This window comes from Betta splendens, chromosome 1 (genome assembly GCF_900634795.4).
Source record: "Betta splendens chromosome 1, fBetSpl5.4, whole genome shotgun sequence".
Taxonomy (NCBI): Eukaryota; Metazoa; Chordata; class Actinopteri; order Anabantiformes; family Osphronemidae; genus Betta; species Betta splendens.
In genome coordinates this window covers 10,316,037-10,337,214 of record NC_040881.3, presented here as the reverse complement: position 1 = coordinate 10,337,214, position 21,178 = coordinate 10,316,037, and the positions used below count along the sequence as shown (strand labels likewise).

Here is a 21,178-nt window from a genome sequence, read left to right as displayed (position 1 = left end):
AAAAACAGATCACTTGGCTTTATATTCATTCAACATAGTAATATCATCGCTTTAATGGGACAGCTGGGTTGACAGCATGTGAAAGGTCAATTTCAATTCAGTTCACGAGAACTTAAAGCACAGAAAGATAGAAACATTAAATCAACACCGATGACAGTTTCTCATGAAACAAATTAAAAGTCGTATGGGGACGAAGCCGAGGCTCTTGCTTATCCGCACTACGATTTTGTACATACACATCATGGTTACAAATGTTCCTGTGGTGCTGTACAGTACACAAAGGCAAGACTGCACCCGTGGGTCCATGCTGACAGGGTGTGGGTGATGTATCATAGGAAAATAATCTTTAGGGTGAGCCTGGGCCTTTGGCATTAAGAGATGAAGGGTCCACATTCACCAATAAAATCTGCCGGCATTCACTAAACAGCTTGGACGCCAGTACCCCCAAAAACATTCAAGGCTCTCTATTCATGCTGATAAACCTTGACCAATTTAAAACGTGTAACAACCATTTTTTTGCTCTTTTTCTGCTTTTTCCTTGGCATACATACCAGATGGTAGGTTGTTAATTTCACCATGTTTCCAGGAGGTCAACAATAAGCTCTCTGAATACATTGTTGCTTCCACCCTCACCCCCTTCCTTAAACCGAACCAATCACCTATACATGTCAGTCCTGAAAATACGATTAGATATATTTTTCACTAAAATTTCATTGTTAACAACAACAAAAATACACTCCCCATCTGATTCTCAGCTTATCAAATGCAATCACTGGTTTGTTTTCTTTGTAGCATCGTACCAACATTCACTGAATTCAATATTTTAGAGGTTTTACAAAGACATAAATATAGTAGGATACAATACAGTAAGAAATACTGAATAAAGGATACTTATTTATTAAATGATAATTTATCAGAAGCAAACCAAGAAATTGATCTTTGAAACTAGGCAAATAATTTCTAGAATAACCCCCTGAGGTCAAATGATAAGTTATCCACATCTCAAACCAGAGCTCACTCCCAGATAACACACTACTTTTGTTATTAGTAAGTAGTATATTATGTACAGGAGTAGGCTCTGAGGCAAAATGTGGGTGTCCTGTGTGATACCATAGGTAATGTACCCTAAGCAAGTGTGCTATATTGAGTATTATTATCATTATTATTATTATTATTTAGAAATTAACCTAAAGACTTGAAACTTGAAGGCACCGTTATCTGAGGCAGACTATTCCTCATAAATAAAAAAAACAGTGGATTGATAATCTGAATTGGAAAGAACTAAAGCAAAAGTCAAACAAGTTACAGTTTCAGGTATGATTTAGGTCTGAGAACAATGAGGCAGTGAATCAAGTTAAGGCCAAATTACTTAAGCTCGTCCAGTCAGAACGACAGTAAAGATGTTTTTAGACCTGACAAACCACACAGATTTTTAAAATATCATTTTTCATACCAGAAGTCTTCTGTATTTTGTCATTGACTGGCTCGCTACATAGACGTTTCTTCAATGGTAAATCAATTACATTAAATAAGGCTTTTTTGCTCTTCTGTAAGAGGCTGTTATTATGCACAATATTGTATAAATGTATGTTACAAGAATATACATAGGCTTCAGTCTATAATATCTCAGTAAGGAGTACATCCAAGCATTCAGGGTGAAGACTTTGGCTTTGAAAAGTTAGTCTACATATGCGCAAATATGAAACACACGTAGAAAATGCACCATAGAAATAATGACATGGACCATTTGCTCATGCAGAATCATTTCCTCTCAACATAAAAAAACAGAAAAAACAAAAAACAAAAAAACACACGTTTTCCAAGTTTAAACTTTCCACACCCTTCACATTGAAATCTGTAGTCACAGACTTGGTCAGAGTCGAAAAGAAACAAGAAATACAAAAAGACAAAAAAGGTGGGGTTTGGAGGGCTTCAGCGGATAAAGTTCAGGTTCGTCATTCCTCATGTGAAGGTCCGTAAAAAAATGCTACAACTCGTACATCATCTTGTCAACAAGACAGGTTCAGGGCAACCCAAGTCCCCTGTAGTTTTCTAGGTAAAGAGAGGCTTTGAAAATGGCAGGGCAGCTTGCTCAATGAGTGATGCAACGCACAGTCCACACTCCCTGTATTTTTCCCTCTCTTGTTCCTCATGTCCTTCATCTTTCTGCTTGTTAAAGAAGAGCAACTGTGGAAGTCTGCGTCATTTTATTAACAGCCAAAACAGCCTCTAAGTTCTTTGTTACTTCTCTATTATGGCAGAACAGTCACTGTTCTCCTGAGAACTTCCCAGAATGCCTTTCCTCGCACCGTCATTCCTATGATCTCGTCTTGTGTTGGCTATCCCATATGCTTAGTTATCCATCCATGTCTCTTATTCGCTGTCAGTCTCCAGGTCTGAGTCAGACCACTGCACCGGACTCAGTTTCCCATGACGCTGGGCATACTCGATGACTGCAGTGTAGCAGAAGTGATACTGGTCCCAGGTCTGGATGCTGAAAGCCCTTTGTGTTCGCATCCGCCGCACTGTCTGGCAAATGTCTACTGTGCCAATGTCCTCCAGTCGGGACAGGCAGATGTCCAGTGTACAGAATGTGCCTAGACAAAGAACAAAGAGAAGTTACACAAGGAACACAACAATTACTAGGAATCCTTTACACAATCTAGGGCAATGAAGGCGAAAAAAAGAACCGCAAAGGCACAACAAAACAAGGGGTTTCCACTCTGTGTCTATGGTATCTGCTAAATACTGGGAAGGAGCCACATCTCTTGTTCAAAGAAATCTGTATTCTTAGTACCGCTAGTTCAACCATATGTTGACACCGCTTTGATGAACATTTACAGTAGATAAAGTCATGTGTCGACAGTAACTCCATTTCTAGACTTTCTCTATCACATAGAAGTGTAAGGTTACACTGTGCTGAGGTGAGTATTTGTGCTAAACCTTAAGCATTTCATCACATTAGCAATGGTTTGTTTACCTGTGCGGCCAATACCAGCACTGCAGTGGACCACCACAGGGGGGCCTCCCGGAGGCCCTCTCCAACTAGATCCTAGGCTGTGAACTGCAGCGTCCCTCCTCTGAAGTACATGCTCACGAAAGTCCAACATAGCCGACGCACTCTTGGGAACCCCAAAGTCTGGCCAGCTGACATAGAGGTAGTGACAAACCTCCCGGGTCTCTCCGGACTAAGAAGGACACGGACAGGTTGGACAAGTGGAAGAATACCGTTACATTTTAGATTTCCTTTAAACTCATCTGGACATTTGAATCATTACTTTGAATCTGGGACTAATAATAAACAAACAAAAGCAATCAATGTGTTTTACCTGTGTGTTGTAGAGTTCAAGATGAGAGAGTTTAAAATCATGAAACTCCTGGATATGTGTGTTCTTGACCATGAAATAGCCATAGTGCTCAGTCCTGCCCTCCTCAAGCGGCCAGTACTGACCACACTTGACACGGCCACGCTCCACCACCCTGAGACGAGACATTTTCTATAAAGATCACGTTCTACCGTTCATGCAAGCAAACACTTTGTACAGGTTACAATTTTGTTTTGTTTTAACATTACTCTTGTGTGGCTGCCTTTGCGCACAACCTCAATTACTCAGGCAGACAAAACAAACCAAGCTCAATGCATAGAGTGTCTGCCTGGCCTGACAAATAATTAGTAAAGGAGCCTCACCTGGTGGTCATGACAATTATGAGTACCATTTGTTCCCACACCATGCGCCAGAAGTCAACATATGTTTTTGGCAATGGACCTGAAGGATGCAAAGTTTGGTCAGGCCATGGAAGCTTACTGGAGTCTAAGAGTAAAATTGCAGCTGAAAAACATTTTGCTCAGCCTCTCACCCTGAGTAGCGATGTAAGCGTTGCTCCTCTTGTACCCATCCATGAAACTGGCATTAATGTAATCTGATGTCTACAAAAACAGTGACGAGGGTGTCAGTCACGTCCTTCCATTCAAAGATTTCCACACTTATATATAGTCCATTAATATAAAAAATTAAATTAAAGAAAAAAGTAATTTGTTAAAAATACCTTTACATTTTTTTATAATCAATAATTTCATAATTACCTCGTCCTCATCATCAGAGAGTTCACAAAGTCGCACTCGTGACTGATCCAGGCAGAGAACATCACTATACCTATTTTTTATCTGATTGGACAGTTTCCTGTAAAAGAAAGATTTAAAACATAACTAATCAAATTAGTGATTGCTATTATGTTTTATCATTTAATCTTCTGTTACCACTGTAGAGTTATAAAAAAAAAAAATGTTATTACTTGGAGTAGTCAAAGGTGCCTGCGGGTGGCTCCTTACGGATCTCTTCATATTCCTGATATATCCCCTTTTTCTTCTTCCTCTTCACATGCTCCACCAACTCGTGCACTGTCATTCCTCCAGGCTCTGGCATGTGAACAGACACCTCTATGCAACGATTCTCATCATCAGGACCCCATGATGATGACAGGGGTGAGGACTGAGTGGAAGGTTGGTGCGGCGGGCGAGGCAAGGATTTCTGGGGCAACGGTGGCACCCCTTCCTCTTTCTCCATGTTCTCATTCTGAGATCTATGGAGCGAGTCCGCTGCCTTGCCATCAACAGCACTCCCATCACCTTTCTGGGAAAGCGGTGTGTCAGGAGGTGTGTCTGACTGAGGAGGAGCGTGGCAGCCACGACCATTCATGTTAGCATTGGGCACAGAGCCACTGACAGCCATGTTGACTCCACTCACTGCTGATCCGTTCCAGTGTTGGTGGTTGGCGTGTAGCCTGTTTGCAGCAGCATGTGAGCTCGGCTGGTATTGGTCTAAGCCTCGAGTCCTGCCCTCCACCACACCACAGTGGTTGTGTGGATTAGCATTGCTATCGTCGTAGCAGTTGGAGTTGACCACAGCTACTTCAGGTCCTAACTGTGCATTTATATGGCTGTGAGACAGTGTAGCGCCTGCGCTTGGGTTGCTGCACTCTAAACTGTAGGAGCGCAGCAGGTTTCCCACACAGTCGTGTGCGTCATGTTCTTGCGTGTCACCCTGAACACTGTTTGTGTGAACATTAATGCAGGATTGAATCCAAGCCACGTGGCTGTACTGGGAGGTCCCACCCAGATGCTCAGGAAGAGAAGAGACCGGGATGTGACTGGCCAGCTCATGAGATTTCACAGTGCACACCTGGTAAAACAAAGCACTTATTTCAATGAAAGCCCATATATCATATAATTTTTTACATAATCCTCAGATGAAAATAGACACACATACCCTTTCTCGCAGCTTCTCGCGCACAAACAGGCGAAGAACAGCAAAAGGTGCTCGAAACCAAAGCGGTGATGACACAATGAAGACACATTTTAGACGGGCTGGAAATGCCCCCTGTGACATAAAAACACCACATGACAAAGTTTGACCAAACTTTGTTTGTGCTTTACCATTGAAAGATAAATGGCAGGCAAAAGATGGGTTAATGACAAGCATGGAATCAAAGTGACAGCAGGCCATTTATTGTGTTTGATGAAATTGTGTGAACACCCCATTTACAGAGCAACGTTGTTTCATGAGCAATGTTTCTCATGTTTACCTTTAGCAAATTGAGGATCTTGACACAGAGCTCATAGTCAAAATTTCCATAGCTAGAGCTGGTCATGTCGTAGATAAATATGAGTCCGTCTCTCTGAGTTTGGACACTGGAAATGAATACAGATTTTTAATTAATAACAGATGAGTTGGATCAAAGAAGGCTAAAGAAGTTCATTGAGATTAGGTTATCACCTCTCTATGGCTTTGTCCAGCTGATAGATGATGGCCTGAAGCACAGCTTTGTGGGTGGTGAGATCTGGCCGATGAAGACGAGCTGTGAAGAGGGCCAGAGCAGCGCCCTTTGCATCTCGGCCAGGCTGGAGAGAACGTCAACAGGCTATTATACACGTCAGCGCAAATTTAATCAGCATTGTGACAGGCTTATATTCTCATCATGACAACTTTTCTTCGCATTAGGTGTCTTTTGTGCACTACTTACCAGGACTGTAAATTTACCACTAAGCAGCTCAGAGCGTAGCGGCTCCTCGTCTGGGTTTATATTAATGATGCCCTCTTTGATTCTTGTGTTCTAATTGTGATGCATGAAGGTAAAAATGGGAAGAACACAAAATTATTAGCTTAGTCAGCAAATAAGCAAACATTAGTTCTGTGAATATCATTTTCGCCTTCCCCAGAATATGCATGGAGCAAAAAAAATCCCATTCAGATGTCAAGTCTTTGTTGTTCTTTGCTGAGATTTTGTCATAGATTTATTATTTTTTATTGATATTTTATACACTCACTGTACTGTGAACTAACATTCTAAAGGAAACACAACCAGAACTGAACAACAAGCTAAGACCTGTTACCCGGCTTGTGTTTTTCGCCACCACTGGCAGCTGGATTTAGAACGAAATAAGCTTTACAAATGTGCGACAAAACTAAATCACTGTAATGTGTTAAGTTTTTAGTACTGTGTATGAACTACGGTATTTTTAAAGTCATTACCTTAATACAATACTTCCATAGTGGGGGAGAGTCTGGAGGAATATGATTACTCAATATTTGTCTACTTTAATATATAATAATATATAAAATACCAGACATGCCTTCTCTAATATAAGAATTCAGACACAGAGTTCCCTCCATTTTGCATTTGGTGCCTGGCTAGAGGCCTTGTTTCTCTTGTCGATGCAACTGTGCATCAATGTGCACTGAGGTCAAAGTTTATCTAGGTGGACCTTTGACTTTTATGTACCATAGAGCTTGCTGTGAGTGGCAACTTATGCTTTGTTTTGCACTTCAAAATCAAGCGTTTCAGGGTGAAGCAGTTTTATTGTCACATTGTGGCTGGAAGCCCCTCTGTAATATAGTGATCAACACATTATGCAAGGTCTGCAGGCACATTTCCAAAACACTTAGATGACAAATTAAAAAAAAGCACAATTAAGTATGCTGCTGTTGAACATTGAGCAGTATTAGACTACGAATGTAATATTGAATTGTGAGCTAAATCATTTTTACCACTATTACTATAGAAACCTTCTACTGATTTGGCTCATTTGAAATACCAGTACATAAAAGATTTGGAAAAAGAATAATTGAGAAGACTCAATTTGACAGTTTCATGTTATGTAAAAATAACAAATGCTTCTTTCTTTTTATTTAAAAGTAAAAATGTATACCAACAATAAAATAACGTAAACTACAACAAACAAAATAGTGCAAGTGGATAAAAAGCTTTAGCCATTCTTAATTCCTAATAGCAATGTAACAGAGCGTTTAATGGCTTCAGTTACATGGCCAACAAAGCTCTACTGTACCTTGTAGGCTTGGAAGAGGTCAATGGCTCTGGAGACATCAAACTTTCTGGCCATAAGAAACTTTACAGCTGTAGGTTGGGAGACGAGCCCAGCACTTTGAGGCTGCTCCCTGCTATGTACCTCCCTCAGGAACTCCTCCACAGCCTGGACAGATGTGATGAAACATAAGCAAGGAAAAAAAGCTGGGTCGTTGTAGGTTGTGTATGCGAGGTGAAATTAGTAGGGAGCACAACAAAGACGCGCAAATCAGGCTATGATGCCAGGCCTTTCAGCTTTATAATTCTTTCCCAGCGACAATAAAATTATACAGATGCTGGAAGCAGACTGGCATCTCTTAGTGAGTGCTCAAGCAATTGTATACAAGACCAAGAAGACAACGGTCAGTTTGTTTCCACCCAGGTGGTTTGCAACATTCCTCCAAATTTGAAAACAGCAAAAGCAAAGTATACAATTATTTTATCAGTAACATATAAAAACCTATACACACTCCCCTATTACAAGGATGAATGTGAATCTGGAATTGTTTGACAGTCAATTATTTACATGCCGATGTTATACCTACATGATGTGTCTTGCATCTTGCATACTCACTGGCAGGTTCTGGCAAATTGCAAGTAAACGAACCTTGGTGGCATCAAGCGAAACATTACATCAGGTCGCCAAGTTCAGCAGCGAGCTAACTCCATCATAAAAGCATCAAACATGCAGTAGGAGACTCGCCTTCCGAGCGACTAATCGATGCGGGCAATCTGAGCAATGATGAAATAACAATTTGAAACTTCAAATCATATTGGCTCATCAGCATAAATGAAGCCAAAACAAACATAAAACGGAGGAGTCTTCAGAATCGCTGCGTAGTATTCGATGTTTGCCATCAATGACAGGCCCACCCCCTTCACTAGAAAGTGATGGTAACAACAATGCTAGGAACTGGGGGATCTCTTCTGTGAAATCTCTACCGTAAATCCGATAGACAGGACACTAAACTGGAAGGCTCCAAGCACACAACACTCTTAACTACGTAACGCAACGCGATGACATGTGATTGTTGAACTAATGCCGGTTTGTCATTTTTGACCTTCACGCCAAAATAAGTTGGGTAAGGTAGCTGTCGAGGAAATTCCATGCGAGTCAACAAAAGCTATTAGCATCAGCTAGCGGGTCGGTTACATGTGGTAGATGATTGGCTAACTCAAGTCTTAAATACAAGCCACATGTTTTGGGCTAAATATACATAATGAAGTACACATACTTATCTTGAGTACAACGAAACCAACTATGCAGCTCATTTTAACCCATGTAATGTTGTAGATGCATAGCCAGTTTAGTGATTCCTTCCAGCTAGCGTTAGCAAACGCCATCATGCACGCATGCTAACGGCTGTCACTCACACCGGAGTCAGTCGGCTCCGGAGGGTGCGAATGGGCCAGGGCGGCATACAAGACTACGATGTTCCCGGGGAACAAATGACCCGACAAAACATACGATAACAACGCCATTCACAAAGGAAACTGAATGTGGCCGTTGTACACGCTGAACACAACAGGGAGATATGACAAAACACATCAACACTCCCTTACCAGCTGCTCCTGAGGTGTCAGGGCTTCCGCCATCTTGAAACCTCCGCAACGTCGCAGCGGGCGCGCCCACTAGTCACTCGCACGCCCTACACCCCAAGACAGAGCACGAGGCCCCGCCCACATCCATTCACATTATCGTCGTTCATATGAATCATATATGTGAATATAGTTCAGCACAAATACTGCAAATTGTATATATCTGTAAAACGTACACTTTATATAGTCCCGAGGGTACTAAAAAAACATTACGTGCATTTATATTAGGGGTTGCTAATTTTTCAAGAAAAAGTGTTATTACACCCAACTCAAGCACGTTGATGTTGACAATACACTGTACAATACAACTCAAGAACGATGATGTAATACAGTGTCTATAGTACAGTGTAGATAAGCCTAGTGCTGGTTGTTATTTTAATAGTAGTCTAACTAAACTAGGTTGTTTGGGAACCTTTCTGTCGGAGCATTTGTTCCATCGGACTGTTTTTGTGAAACACCGGAGCGGCTCTGCGGCGGCCTTTTTGATTTTAGAGCTGTTCAGCGTTGGTATTAGAAATAACATGTTTACAGTTAGCAGAGTAAATATTGAGATGTGCAGCTTAGATTGCTTTGTTCCGTTCTATACTGGTAATACACATTGTTAAATCGAGTTTATAAATCCGTGTCTAATATGAAACTGATGTCATGATATTTAACATACATCTACTCGGGGGTTTATCAAAAACAGCAGCAATCGCACTTCTTCGTTATGAGCACATTAGGTCCTCCTCCGAAAAGGAAAAGCTACATGGGACAGCACCAGATCAAGAAGAACAAAGGGTAAATATAAGTATAATTAACAACATTATGCTATTATTATTATGCATTTTTCTCACTTTATTTTGCTGGTGATTAATATACAATTTCTGAGCACAGCTTCCAGGGTGATGATGATGAGGCCCCACAAGCAGATGTCCTGTTTCAGAAAAGCTGTTATCTGTCAGATAAAACAAACAGATCACAAAACACCAACAGAAACAGACCAATGGTGAGTTTGACAGCTGGAACTTTTTAAACTCATTTTTTTAAACCGATATAGATCACAAATAACTTCTAATTATTTGCTGTTTTAGGGTGGAGGAGCAGTGTTTCCACTGGGAGAATCCACATTAGCTCTTGATAACGAGATGTTACAGGTGTTAGATTCTGTTGAACCTGTGAAGCCTGCAACTCACAATGTTGGTCCAGCACCCACAAACATATATGCACAGGAAGAGCCAGCATCATCAGCTGCTCCTTCACCATGCCTTGCACTAATTGCACATAGTGAGAGGGACGTACCAGCTTTCCAAACTACACTCCAGAGATCGGACAGAGCCCACACGACAGAGGGGAGAATCTGTGGGCGTGTTACTGACTGTAAGAAACCAGGGTGGACAGCTGACTGCAAAGATCTTGCACAGAAACTTCTCTTCAACGAAGACCCGGAGGAAGCAGAGCATGTTCAGAGAGACCCAGGAAATGGCCAAGCAGTGCCTGCTTGTGCCTACATCAGTGTTCCAACTTGTCAAGAATTAAAAAACAACAATCAAGCACAAATTTCTAACAAGTGAGTCAGAATTAGCATTATTTTAAAGATTTAATTTTTCAGCTTATTTGATGAAAAGCATTGTTTCTGGCACTCTTTCAACAGGCAGAATGCATTATCAAGAAGAACAAGCCCTTCTCTCAGCAATGAGGAAAGAAAGTTAAATAGAAATTTCTTTCCACCTCTTGATGTATCCAAAGACTACATCTTGTTCAACACCACGCAGTTGGCAGCTGCCATGAGGAAGGCCCAACTCCAGCAGTCACTACAGAACCACTCTGCCTCTGTGCTCACGGTTCCCAGTGGGTTAGAGCTCAGTACTCTTAGTGAAACCTTACCTCAACCAGGTGCAGTATTTAAGAGCAGTTGTAAATTATTCTAGCGATACAATAATTTGTATCTCTGGAATAGAAATCACTAGGCTTTTGTTAATTTTTGATCTTCTTGCAATCCTCAAGTTGTGTTGTTCAACTCTTTCTTCAGTGTAGAGATAATATAATATTACATGTTAAGAGAATATCTTTGTGTGTTCTGCTGCAGGAACTGCCTTGTGTGCACCAACAGACCAAACTGAAAAGCTGCTCTTATCCAGTTGGGGTTTGCCAAAAGCTGTGCTAGAATGCTACCAGAAGCATGGAGTGACTCACATGTTTGAGTGGCAGGCTCAGTGCCTCACCGTTGGGCAGGTGTTGCAGGGAGGTAACCTTGTGTACTCTGGTGAGGAAATACATTTTTCACCAAAGCAATAAAAAAAAGCATCAGTGTTCTTTTTTTAAAACTTTTTTTTATTGTCTACCTTCAGCCCCCACTAGTGCTGGGAAAACCCTGGTATCGGAGCTCCTGATGTTGAAGCGTGTGTTAGAGACCAAAAGAAAAGCCCTTTTCATTTTGCCATTTGTATCTGTGGCTAAAGAGAAGATGCACTACCTTCAGGTGGGAAAGAGTTGACAAGCAGATAATAGATCTTTGTTCATCTGCGTCTAACGGTCACTTGTGTCTCTGCCACTTTAGAGCATATTTGAGGAGGCAGGAGTGCGTGTAGAGGGATATATGGGCAGCACGTCAGCTGCCGGAGGGTTCACAGCACTGGATGTAGCTGTTTGCACCATAGAGAAAGCCAACTCCCTGATAAACAGACTCATTGAAGAAGACAGTATGGGACTACTGGGTAATACATGCTTAATAACTATGTGTACACCAGAAACAAGCAATTAGAAAATACAGATGTGTTGTTTCTTTGTTAGGTATTGTTAAAAATCAAGTACGGTTTAGATTTTACTCAATGTCGGTATTGGAAAATAGTAATGGCTCATTATTATAATGATTTAAGTATATCAGTGTGTCTTTATGTTGCTAGGTATGGTAGTGGTGGACGAGTTACATATGGTTGGAGATTCTGGAAGAGGATATCTGCTAGAACTGCTCCTCACCAAAATCCGCTACATTTCCCAGAAGCAGAACATTACAGGGTCTGTTTGTCCTCCTGCAACTGTTATGCAGCATTTAAAAGGCACATTGCGCGCGTGTTAAGTCTTGCTTTCTACAGGTCTCTTTCTGAGGGCGTACAGATCATAGGTATGAGTGCCACCTTGCCCAACCTCTCGCTCCTCGCCAGCTGGTTGGGTGCAGAACTCTACCAGACCGACTACAGACCCGTTCCCCTGCAGGAGCATCTCAAAGTGGGCTGCAGCTTCTTCGACAAGAGCCTGTCTGTGATCCGGCAGTTCACCCCTGCTCTCAACATCAAGGTAAGTGCTAAGTACAGTCTGGGAGCCCCAGCAGTGTTTTATCATGATAGATGTGCGCTTTGCATGACAAGTAATGCAATCACGCGCTCTCTTCCTTCCCGCTTTAAGGGGGATGATGACCACATAGTGAGCTTGTGTTACGAGACGGTGAGGGAAGGCCACTCTGTGCTGCTTTTCTGCCCCTCCAAGAACTGGTGCGAGAAACTGGCAGACGGCATCGCCAGAGAATTCTACAACCTGAGACGTAGCGGTGTGTAAAACGTGACATTTGAAGAACAGTTTTGCAAATTGTGATCTCATACACATGTTTCGCAGTCTCATGTAATATTATTTACGAATGAATAACACCGGTGTTATGTGTAAAGTGTAGGCTGTGGTGTCTTTTTCTCAGATCGTCAGGGTCACACTGACGCCCAGCCACTGTGTTTGGATCACGAGGGACTTGTGAATGTTATCGCGCAGCTAAAAAGGACTCCTGCCGGACTGGACCCCGTCCTCCAGAGAACTGTGCCCTGGGGGGTGGCCTTCCACCATGCAGGTGATCAGAGTAATTCAACAGTTTAAACGCCAATAATTGGGCCAAATTGCAAGCTCAAAGTTGATCTGTGTTCATGTGTTGTATTTTTTTCTGTGTAGGTCTGACCTTTGATGAACGCGACATGTTGGAGGGAGCGTTCCGTCAGGGCACGGTCAGAGTCCTGGCTGCAACCTCTACCCTCTCATCTGGGGTCAATCTCCCGGCTCGGAGGGTCATCATTCGAACGCCTACATTCAACGGACACTTGTTAGACCCGCTCACATACAAGCAGATGGCTGGACGAGCAGGAAGAAAGGGAGTTGACACCAAAGGTACAGTATGGACCTGGGGGGTCTTTTATGAATACTTGAGCGCATATCTTGTTTAAATGCCTTGTTTTTTGTGTGTTCAAGGTGAATGCGTGCTGGTGTGTAAAGAGGTAGAGCGCCAAAAAGGTATTAGCCTCTTGACTGGTTCTCTTCGGCCAATCAGCAGCTGCCTGGTGAAAAGGGAAGGAGAAGGTGTCACCACTAGCATGCTGAGAGCCATCCTAGAGGTAGGAAACTTCCACCTTTTCTGGAAACATTTGTCATTTCTAATAAACAAACGTAAAATGATATTCCGCTCATTTCAATACTCCCGATGCAGATCATTGTTGGAGGTGTAGCCAGCACCCCACAGGATGTCAGGTTATATGCCGCCTCCTCTCTGCTGGCAGCCAGCATCAAATGTGATGAAAGAAACCAAGACGCCAACAAAGGAGCTATAGAAGACTGTGTTGAATGGCTGATGCAGAATGAATTTATTAGTGTTCAGAAGGACGAGCAAGGTACTTCTACAACTGACCCAGGAATATGTTGTCATATATATGTTCTATGTTCTACAACAATCTACATTTGAGTAACTATATGTCCTCTGCTGTCTCTAACTCTCCAGAGGAGCACTACTGTCCCACTCAACTTGGTGCTGCCACCCTGTCCTCCTCCCTCTCGCCCCCTGAAGCTCTGGGAATCTTTGCGGATCTGCAGCGGGCTATGAAGGGCTTCGTGCTGGAAAACAACCTGCACATCCTGTATCTGGTAGCACCAGCACTTCAGAATTACTCATCTAAGCTAAACTAGCGTAGTGTTTTTGTTTGCTCCTCAAAGGTTGAACACCAGTCCTCAGTAGCCTCATGCCTGAATGCTCCTCAGATCACACCGCTGTACGCAGAGTGGACCACCATCGACTGGTATCAGTTCTTCTGCCTGTGGGAACAGCTCTCGGCATCGATGAAGAGAGTGGCAGAGCTGGTGGGCGTCCAGGAAGGTTTCCTGGCTCGTTCTGTTAGCGGCAAACTTGTCGCCAAGACGGATAAGCAGCGCCGACAGATGGCAGTTCACAAACGGTAAAGCACTATGTTAAAGGTGACCTTTCATTTTCTAAAATGTCGCTCAATATATATTTTTAGAAATATGAAACTGAATGTAAATGTGACTCTCTATTAATAAACGTGGTTCTTTAAATATGTCTTTGAAGTTACGAAGCTGCATTACAACAAGGTGTTTTTTTAAGTGACTTAGATCAAGAAAGACTTCTAGTTTTAGAAATGTTTGAATCTATTACACGTTGTGTTTTTCATCATGTTACAGGTTTTTCACCACCCTTGTGCTCCAGGATCTGGTGAATGAAATGCCACTGGCAGCCGTTGCGTCCAGGTACAGCTGTAATCGTGGGCAGTTGCAGTCTCTCCAGCAGTCTGCTTCTACATATGCAGGTGCAGAGCTGCTCAGTGTTTTGAGGATGCCAGAGTAGGACATGTTAACCGTAGAACATAGCACGTGTTTCGCTTTAAAGCAGGTGCTTTAAAAATAAAAAAAAAAGAGTTGAAACGTGTCTCAGAACAAGTGTGTCTCCTCAGGTATGGTAACCGTGTTCTGCAGGCGTCTGGGCTGGCACAATATGGAGCTGCTTCTGTCTCAATACCAGACCAGGCTGAGCTTTGGAGTCCAGAGGGAGCTGGTCGACCTGGTCCGGGTTTCCCTATTGAACGCGACACGAGCCAGAGCACTCTACGCTCAAGGGCTCTGTACCGTTGCTGAGCTAGCCAGGGCGACCGTACCTGATGTGGAGAAAGCCTTGAGGAATGCAGTCCCATTTAAGAGGTAGGCATCGTTGGCTGCTGTGTATTCGATCTGATTATTTAAGAATAGACAAGCACGAACATTTTACACATAAGGAATGTCTGTCTCCTTTAGCTCTAAAAGGGCAGTGGATGAGAGTGAGATGGAAGCAGCTGAGAGACGGAGCCTTCGGTGTGTCTGGGTATCAGGTGGACGGGCCCTGACAGAGCAGGAAGCAGCTGTTGAAATAGTATCGGAGGCAAGACTTCTTCTTCAGGAAGATCTGGCCCAGCTAGGAGTTCAGTGGGATCCAACCACACTACCTCCTGCGGAAAAGACTGTCAGCAAGCTCAACGACCATCACAGCAGCCAGTCGGATGACAACAAGGAGGGAGACGAAGTCAGGCTCATGAAGAGCGAGAATAAAGTTAAGAAGTCAGACAAAGCAGAGACAGTAGTTGGACAAACAGGTAATCAACCAACAGTAGAGAGAGGTAACATAACAAGGACCAAAGAAATAAACATAAAAAAGCCAACTGCTATAGAAAATTCAGCTGAAGTAAGACAAAATCACAAAAATTCAGAGGAGGAAGGAGGTCAGAAAGGAGCGAGCAGAGACTCGGTCAAAGCAAAACAGTCCGTTCGTGAAAGAAGCCTGACACAAGAATTGGATGAGATTGTCTCCACGTCACCCAAGCTGCTGCCGCAGCCTCAGCCCTCGCCCTCTCCAATGCCCCCTCCTCGCTTCAGAGCCCCGACGTCACGGGTGGAAGGACAACATGGTCCCGCAAGGACGTCGGAAGGGGAAGGCACCACCGTACGCGCCCTAAGCAGAGTCCTCCACTCCCTTCAAAGTGACAAACGCCTACAAGATCACGCAGGTACGGCGCAGGCATCCTGTCCGGCTGCAGCCTACAGCTCAGCACCTGACCCCGGACCCCAGAGGGAGAGAACGGTTCCCCCGTTCTCCCCCGATGCCAAGCGAAGACGGATGGAGAGCGCGGAGTTGGACAAGTTCTCGTCCCCTGAGCTGTACGCGGGAGAAGAGAGAGACGACGGAGCTCAGGGAGCTGTTGACGGAGAGGAGAGTTTCGGCGACAGCTTTGAGTTAGACACTCAAACAGAAAGAATCATTCTTCAGCAGACAAAGCAGGATGGAATAGGGAACGATAGGGACACAAATCGGATGGTCGAAACGGAAAGAACGCGAGAAGAGGAACTAGTAGAAGCAGGCATAGTGACAAGGGAAGTCACGCCCGACGCCGCATGTCCTAGATTCAACATTTCTCTCACTGATAGTCAGATGGAGCTTATCCTTAACAGCAGCCACCAGGTAACTGATCACAATCAACCAAATGCTGTATAATTTGTATGTGTCTGTTCATAAAGGCTATGTTGTTTTCCCAGATTTCCCCTGGTCCTGAAAAGGAAAAAAATGAAGACGGCGGTAATGAGAACGAAGCCCCCGAAGTCGATCCAGTTGCTTCCGAGAGCATGAACAGAAGCAGTAGCTTCCTGTTTGACAGCCTGTATGACAGCTCTGTGCCGGCCGCTCTGAGCCCACACCAGGTCCCTGATCAGTCCGATGAGGAGGAATCTGCAGGCCAGGGTGTCCGAGACAAGTGTCCTCTTCCATCGCCCCGGCAGCAGCTGCGCAGCGAGCTTCTGGCCAACCAAGAGGCGGAAAAACGGGAGGCGATCCAGTGGGGCGAGTCGTCCTTCAACCTGTCGGAGTGGGGCGACTCCCTGCTGGTGAGAGAAGATTTCGTCGAGAGGCGGAGCTTCCCGAGACAAACGGAGAGATCGCAGCCAGTACAAAGCGACAAAACTGAGGATAGTCCTGAGGATGGTATGAATAGAGAGCTGGTGCCTGGAGGTACAGTCCGCTGCAGCCCTGGTTTACAGGAGATCTTTGATCGCTGGCCTAGTATGTCAGAGCAGCCCTGGCAAAACCCTACAGCCGTGACACACCACCAGGCTGCAGACACAGCGGACGCTCTGGATCCGCGTCAGCCCACCGTGCACACGGGAAGAAAGCCCGACGTGCAGCGCGCCGCAGCCGAGAGAGGCGCCCGCCCCTTAGACCCCCCCCCGCCGCACGCCGAGGAGGCCCCCGACGGACCAGGCCCCGCTGGCGACCTCGTCCCGCCCACCCAGGAGCTGCCGCCCGTCACGCCACGCGTCAGACTGACCACCTCGTCCGTGCAGTCGCCCCTGACGGAGCAGCCGCTGGACCGGTCCACGCCCGCCGGCCCCCGCCCCCCGCCCCCGGCAGCCCCAGAGGGCCCCGGCCCTCGAGCAGGTCGCCGCGACCGTTTACCCAAAGCTGCTTCTGACAATGAACCGCCAACGTCTGGATGCGGTCACAAATGTCCACCGCAACCTGATCCACGCGCCGACCTGAACCAAAGCCCCCCCCGAGGCCGCGACAGCCCGCCGTCCGACACGGAGTCGCCCGTGGACGAAGGCTTCTCCCTCCAGTTGTCCCAGGACGCGTCGCTCTCTCCCAGCCGCCCCGGGACCTTCTCCATCATAGACGTGGCGAGTGACAGGTGCCTGTTTGACACGTTCATCGGGGAGTGGAAGACAAAGGAGCGCTACTCTCTGGCTCTGGCCTGTGAACGGAGGGAGCGGCGGCCTCGGGACGAAATCGGAGCGAAACACAGGAGAGGTAACCGCAAACCCGACAGCAGCCTGCAGTGAATCGCGAGCGACGAGTCATCATGTTTGCGCATTTACATTTTCTGTGGTCAGCTACAACACAAACAAGCGCTGGTGCTCCCGCTGCGTTGCCTGCAGTCTCCTCTTTCATGCTTTTATCTGTGCAGCGTCAGCAGCTCCTCAAAGCGGGGCCGATGGGTTTCCGGTCAAAGACAGTGACGGACTGGTAATAATTGGGCTGTCCGTCTGCTGGGGGGCGAGAGATGCATACTACATATCTCTGCAGAAAGAGCAGAGTAAAGGTATCAAGAAACACGCACAAGGAAGGAAAACGTAAGGCATTTTAATTGAAGCGAGTCTGTTAATCCCCAGGTTTGAGCTCCAGCTTGGCCCCTCCTCCACTTGACCACGAGTTGCCAGTGAGTGAGAGGCTGGAGCGGGTGAAGTCCCGTCTGAGCAGCCCGTCAGCTGTGGTCGTCACCTATGACATCATCCACGTGTACAAGACTCTGGTCCTCAGCTGTGGCGTCAGCTTGGAGGGCAAGTGTGAAGACCCCAAGGTGGGAAAAACTTGACACAGAACAGTGTTTCTCCACACAAAACGCCAGACCAAAGCTGAGCGCTGGCGGCTCACTGTCCGCTGCAGGTGGCGTGCTGGCTGGTGGATCCTGGCAGCGAGGAGAGGACCCTGCCCAACATGGTGACCGTCTACTGCCCCGACGAGCTGCCCCTGCTGGACGGCCTGGGGAACGCGCTCGCGCACTGCCCCCGCGTCCGAGCCGCCACCGAGAGCGTGCTCGCGCTCGCAGTCACGGACCGCCTCATCGAGCTGCTGGAAAAGGACGGCATGACGGGTACGGAGCGCGCGCGCGTGCGCGGTCGGCCCGGCGGCGGCGGTGTCCTAACGCTCTGTGCCGCTGTCAGATGTGTTCAGGGACACGGAGATGCCCTCCCAGGTCTGCCTGGCGCTGTTGGAGTTAAATGGGGTCGGCTTCAGCGTTGAGGAGTGCGAGAGGCAGAAGCACGTGATGCAGGCTAAACTCGCCGCGCTGGAAGCTCAGGCTTACGACCTGGCCGGACACAGCTTCTCCCTCACCAGCGTCGATGACGTAGCGCAGGTTCAGTGCATCTTCTCTCTTTCAGCCGTGTTTTTTTTGGATGACATTAAAAAATGACCGACAGGTGACATCAGAGCAAACGTATTTATAACCTCCAAACCCGTATGATGCTTCAGGTGTTGTTCTTCGAGCTCCATTTGCCTCCAAACGGTGACGTGGGCGGGTCAAAAGCAAAGAAGACTCTGGGCTCCACCCGGAGACAAGGTAGCAGAGTACGTCTCGGGAAGCAGTTCAGCACCACAAAGGTGAAGCCACTTCGCATTACGCGATCTGTCATTTTTAGACGTTCAGGAGCAGCAGTGAAATGTTTGAAGTGACATTAAACGTTGTTGCCAGGATGTTCTGGAGAAGCTTTGCCCCCTGCATCCGTTGCCAGGCGTGATTCTGGAGTGGAGACGGATCACCAACGCCTTAACTAAAGTGGTGTTCCCCCTGCAGAGAGAGAAAAGATACAGCCCTACACTGGCAATGGACAGAATATACCCCGTTGCCCAAACACACACAGCCACAGGTAAAAGGAATAAATCCTACATGCAAATAAGACTATGACAGGCACTCTGTGTAATGTCATATTAATGGCATTTACCTCATTGTGTTGTTAGGTAGAGTGAGCTTCACTGAGCCCAACATACAGAACGTCCCTAAAGACTTCCAGATCTACATGGCCACAGTGGTGGGGGAGAGCCCGCCTTCACAAAAGGGCAACAAAACCACCAAACCAGGGTACGTTTCATTTATAGACACGTGCTTCTTGAAACATTTAAATGTCTGAGACCATATTACACTTTTTGTGATGTGTTCTGTTACAGAAAGAAGAAGCGCTCCGTGGTGCCTTCAGCTGCAGTCGGCGCAGCAGAACAAGGCCCGGCTTTTTCCGTCAGCATGAGACACGCATTTATCTCTTTTTCAGGTTGAGATGATGCGTTTGTTTTCTTTCTCTCCGTATCTCTTATCACTGTTGCGTCAGCCTCACTCTGGCTGTCACTTGCAGGCGGAATGATACTGGCGGCCGATTACTCCCAGCTGGAGCTAAGAATACTGGCTCACCTCTCCAAGGATCAGCGGCTTCTACAGGTAACTGCCATTACAGGCTCCCAGATGCTGTTCAGCATCAAGCCATCAACCGTGTGTCCACACACCAGGTGCTGAACGGAGGAGCAGACGTGTTCCGCTGCATCGCTGCAGAGTGGAAAGGTGTCGACCCAGAGAGCGTGAAAGATGACCTCAGACAACAAGCTAAACAGGTCCAACTAGCTGGGAGGGAGGAATAACAAGGCCACGTGGTCATTCATCTCATCATCCATTCGTTCATCTGCAGATTTGCTATGGGATTATATATGGGATGGGCGCCAAGAGCCTGGGAGAGCAAATGGGAGTGGAAGAAAATGATGCTGCCTGCTACATTGAAAGCTTTAAGGCCAGATACAAAGGTATCTATCATATCCAAGTGTCACATGGGAGATATGATCATTTAACAGTGTAAAGCTGTGCTGATACAAAATTAAAATTAATGTCTATGTTTTTTTTTTTCAGGGATTAATGCTTTTCTTAAAGAGACAGTAAAGAACTGTATTAAGAACAGCTATGTTCAGACTCTGATGGGTCGTAGGCGATACCTGCCTGGGATCACTAACAGCAATCCACACATCAAAGCTCATGTAGGGATCAGAATTATTATGATCTAAAAGGGTTTTTTTCCCCTTCATCTATTTAAATACATTCTCTCTCGCCAAGGCTGAGCGTCAGGCTGTGAACACAACTGTGCAGGGCTCAGCGGCCGACATTGTTAAACGCGCCACAGTGAACATCCAGAGGCGACTGCAGCAAACCTATCCTGCAGCTCCACTGTCGCACCAGCACACACGCTCAGGTGATGCACACAAAACAATGGAAGACATGACAGTGCTTTAATTAGTTTGAAGCCCTTCATTAACTAAGTTCACTGTTACCCATCACACAGTCAACAGTCGGCGCAGGGCCGGGGCATCTCAACTGGGAGGAGCTTACTTTATCCTGCAGCTCCACGATGAGCTCATCTATGAAACCACAGAACAAGACCTCATACAGGTGTGAACATTTGCTGGATTGTCAGTTCGGGCAGAAGCGGAGGAGGACAGTAACACTGGTGAACATCTCCACATGTTTGTCTAATTGTTTTCTCTCCGGGCAGGTTGCACAGATAGTGAAGAGGGAGATGGAGTCAGCAGTCAAACTGTACGTGAAACTGAAGGCCAAAGTCAAGGTTGGACCCAGCTGGGGAGACCTGCAGGACCTAGACCTGTGACATCACTGCACCATATACCTTCATACAGGCAACAGTTTTAATCTCTACACTGACAATAATGAACTACACTAGAAATCCATGAACTCTTAAAGTAAAATCAATCATGAATTGTATTGTTATTTTTTTCCACATCAAATACTAAACTTGTGTATATCGTATAACAAAATTAATATTTTTATTGAAATAGTAATATTTGTCATACAGCTTTATTTATAATGATTAAGAATATTTAAATAATAAAACTGTCTCTTTTGAACAT

At 45.6% G+C, this 21,178-nt stretch overlaps 2 protein-coding genes across 4 annotated transcripts; one reads left to right on the top strand and one right to left on the bottom strand.

Annotated features, from left to right (window-relative positions):
* Positions 1-3: 3 nt before the first annotated feature.
* ptpn9b (protein tyrosine phosphatase non-receptor type 9b) lies at positions 4-9,042 on the bottom strand. 3 transcript variants are annotated; one of them, XM_029144921.3, is made up of 13 exons: positions 8,926-9,042; positions 7,346-7,489; positions 6,022-6,111; positions 5,775-5,899; positions 5,584-5,689; positions 5,268-5,378; positions 4,294-5,180; positions 4,085-4,181; positions 3,859-3,928; positions 3,689-3,767; positions 3,330-3,480; positions 2,981-3,188; positions 4-2,597 (listed from the first exon to the last, which is right to left on the bottom strand). In XM_029144921.3, the coding sequence occupies exons 1-13, from the start codon at positions 8,956-8,958 to the stop codon at positions 2,374-2,376; spliced, it is 2,325 nt and encodes a 774-aa protein (XP_029000754.1). In that variant the 5' UTR covers positions 8,959-9,042; the 3' UTR covers positions 4-2,373. The 3 variants fall into 3 exon arrangements, with proteins under 3 accessions (XP_029000754.1, XP_029000763.1, XP_055364255.1); XM_029144930.3 differs by lacking the exon at positions 8,926-9,042 and adding an exon at positions 8,598-8,910; XM_055508280.1 differs by lacking the exon at positions 8,926-9,042 and adding an exon at positions 7,908-8,564.
* polq (polymerase (DNA directed), theta) lies at positions 8,959-21,169 on the top strand. The gene is made up of 35 exons (XM_029144863.3): positions 8,959-9,741; positions 9,838-9,949; positions 10,035-10,510; positions 10,595-10,836; positions 11,030-11,206; positions 11,292-11,422; positions 11,501-11,657; positions 11,847-11,958; positions 12,036-12,237; positions 12,346-12,487; positions 12,629-12,775; positions 12,874-13,086; positions 13,168-13,310; positions 13,403-13,583; positions 13,691-13,833; positions 13,948-14,141; positions 14,386-14,510; positions 14,655-14,898; positions 14,992-16,189; positions 16,264-17,527; positions 17,685-17,819; positions 17,890-18,077; positions 18,164-18,371; positions 18,442-18,635; positions 18,752-18,880; positions 18,972-19,146; positions 19,238-19,358; positions 19,445-19,545; positions 19,627-19,709; positions 19,778-19,879; positions 19,954-20,065; positions 20,169-20,293; positions 20,370-20,505; positions 20,596-20,702; positions 20,806-21,169. The coding sequence occupies exons 1-35, from the start codon at positions 9,671-9,673 to the stop codon at positions 20,917-20,919; spliced, it is 7,704 nt and encodes a 2,567-aa protein (XP_029000696.1). The 5' UTR covers positions 8,959-9,670; the 3' UTR covers positions 20,920-21,169.
* The last annotated feature ends 9 nt before the right edge of the window (positions 21,170-21,178 follow it).

Bases quoted from the DNA above. Each gene is read 5' to 3' on its own strand.
- ptpn9b (XM_029144921.3), bottom strand. From the start codon at position 8,958: ATGGCGGAAGCCCTGACACCTCAGGAGCAGCTG. The intron at 3,481-3,688 runs GTGAGGCTCCTT...GTCTCGTCTCAG, and splicing joins ATAATTGTCATGACCACCAG to GGTGGTGGAGCGTGGCCGTG. The intron at 3,189-3,329 runs GTAAAACACATT...TGTCCTTCTTAG, and splicing joins TTGAACTCTACAACACACAG to TCCGGAGAGACCCGGGAGGT.
- polq (XM_029144863.3), top strand. From the start codon at position 9,671: ATGAGCACATTAGGTCCTCCTCCGAAAAGGAAAAGCTACATGGGACAG. The intron at 17,528-17,684 runs GTAACCGCAAAC...TTATCTGTGCAG, and splicing joins CGGAGCGAAACACAGGAGAG to CGTCAGCAGCTCCTCAAAGC. The intron at 19,710-19,777 runs GTAACTGCCATT...TCCACACACCAG, and splicing joins AGGATCAGCGGCTTCTACAG to GTGCTGAACGGAGGAGCAGA.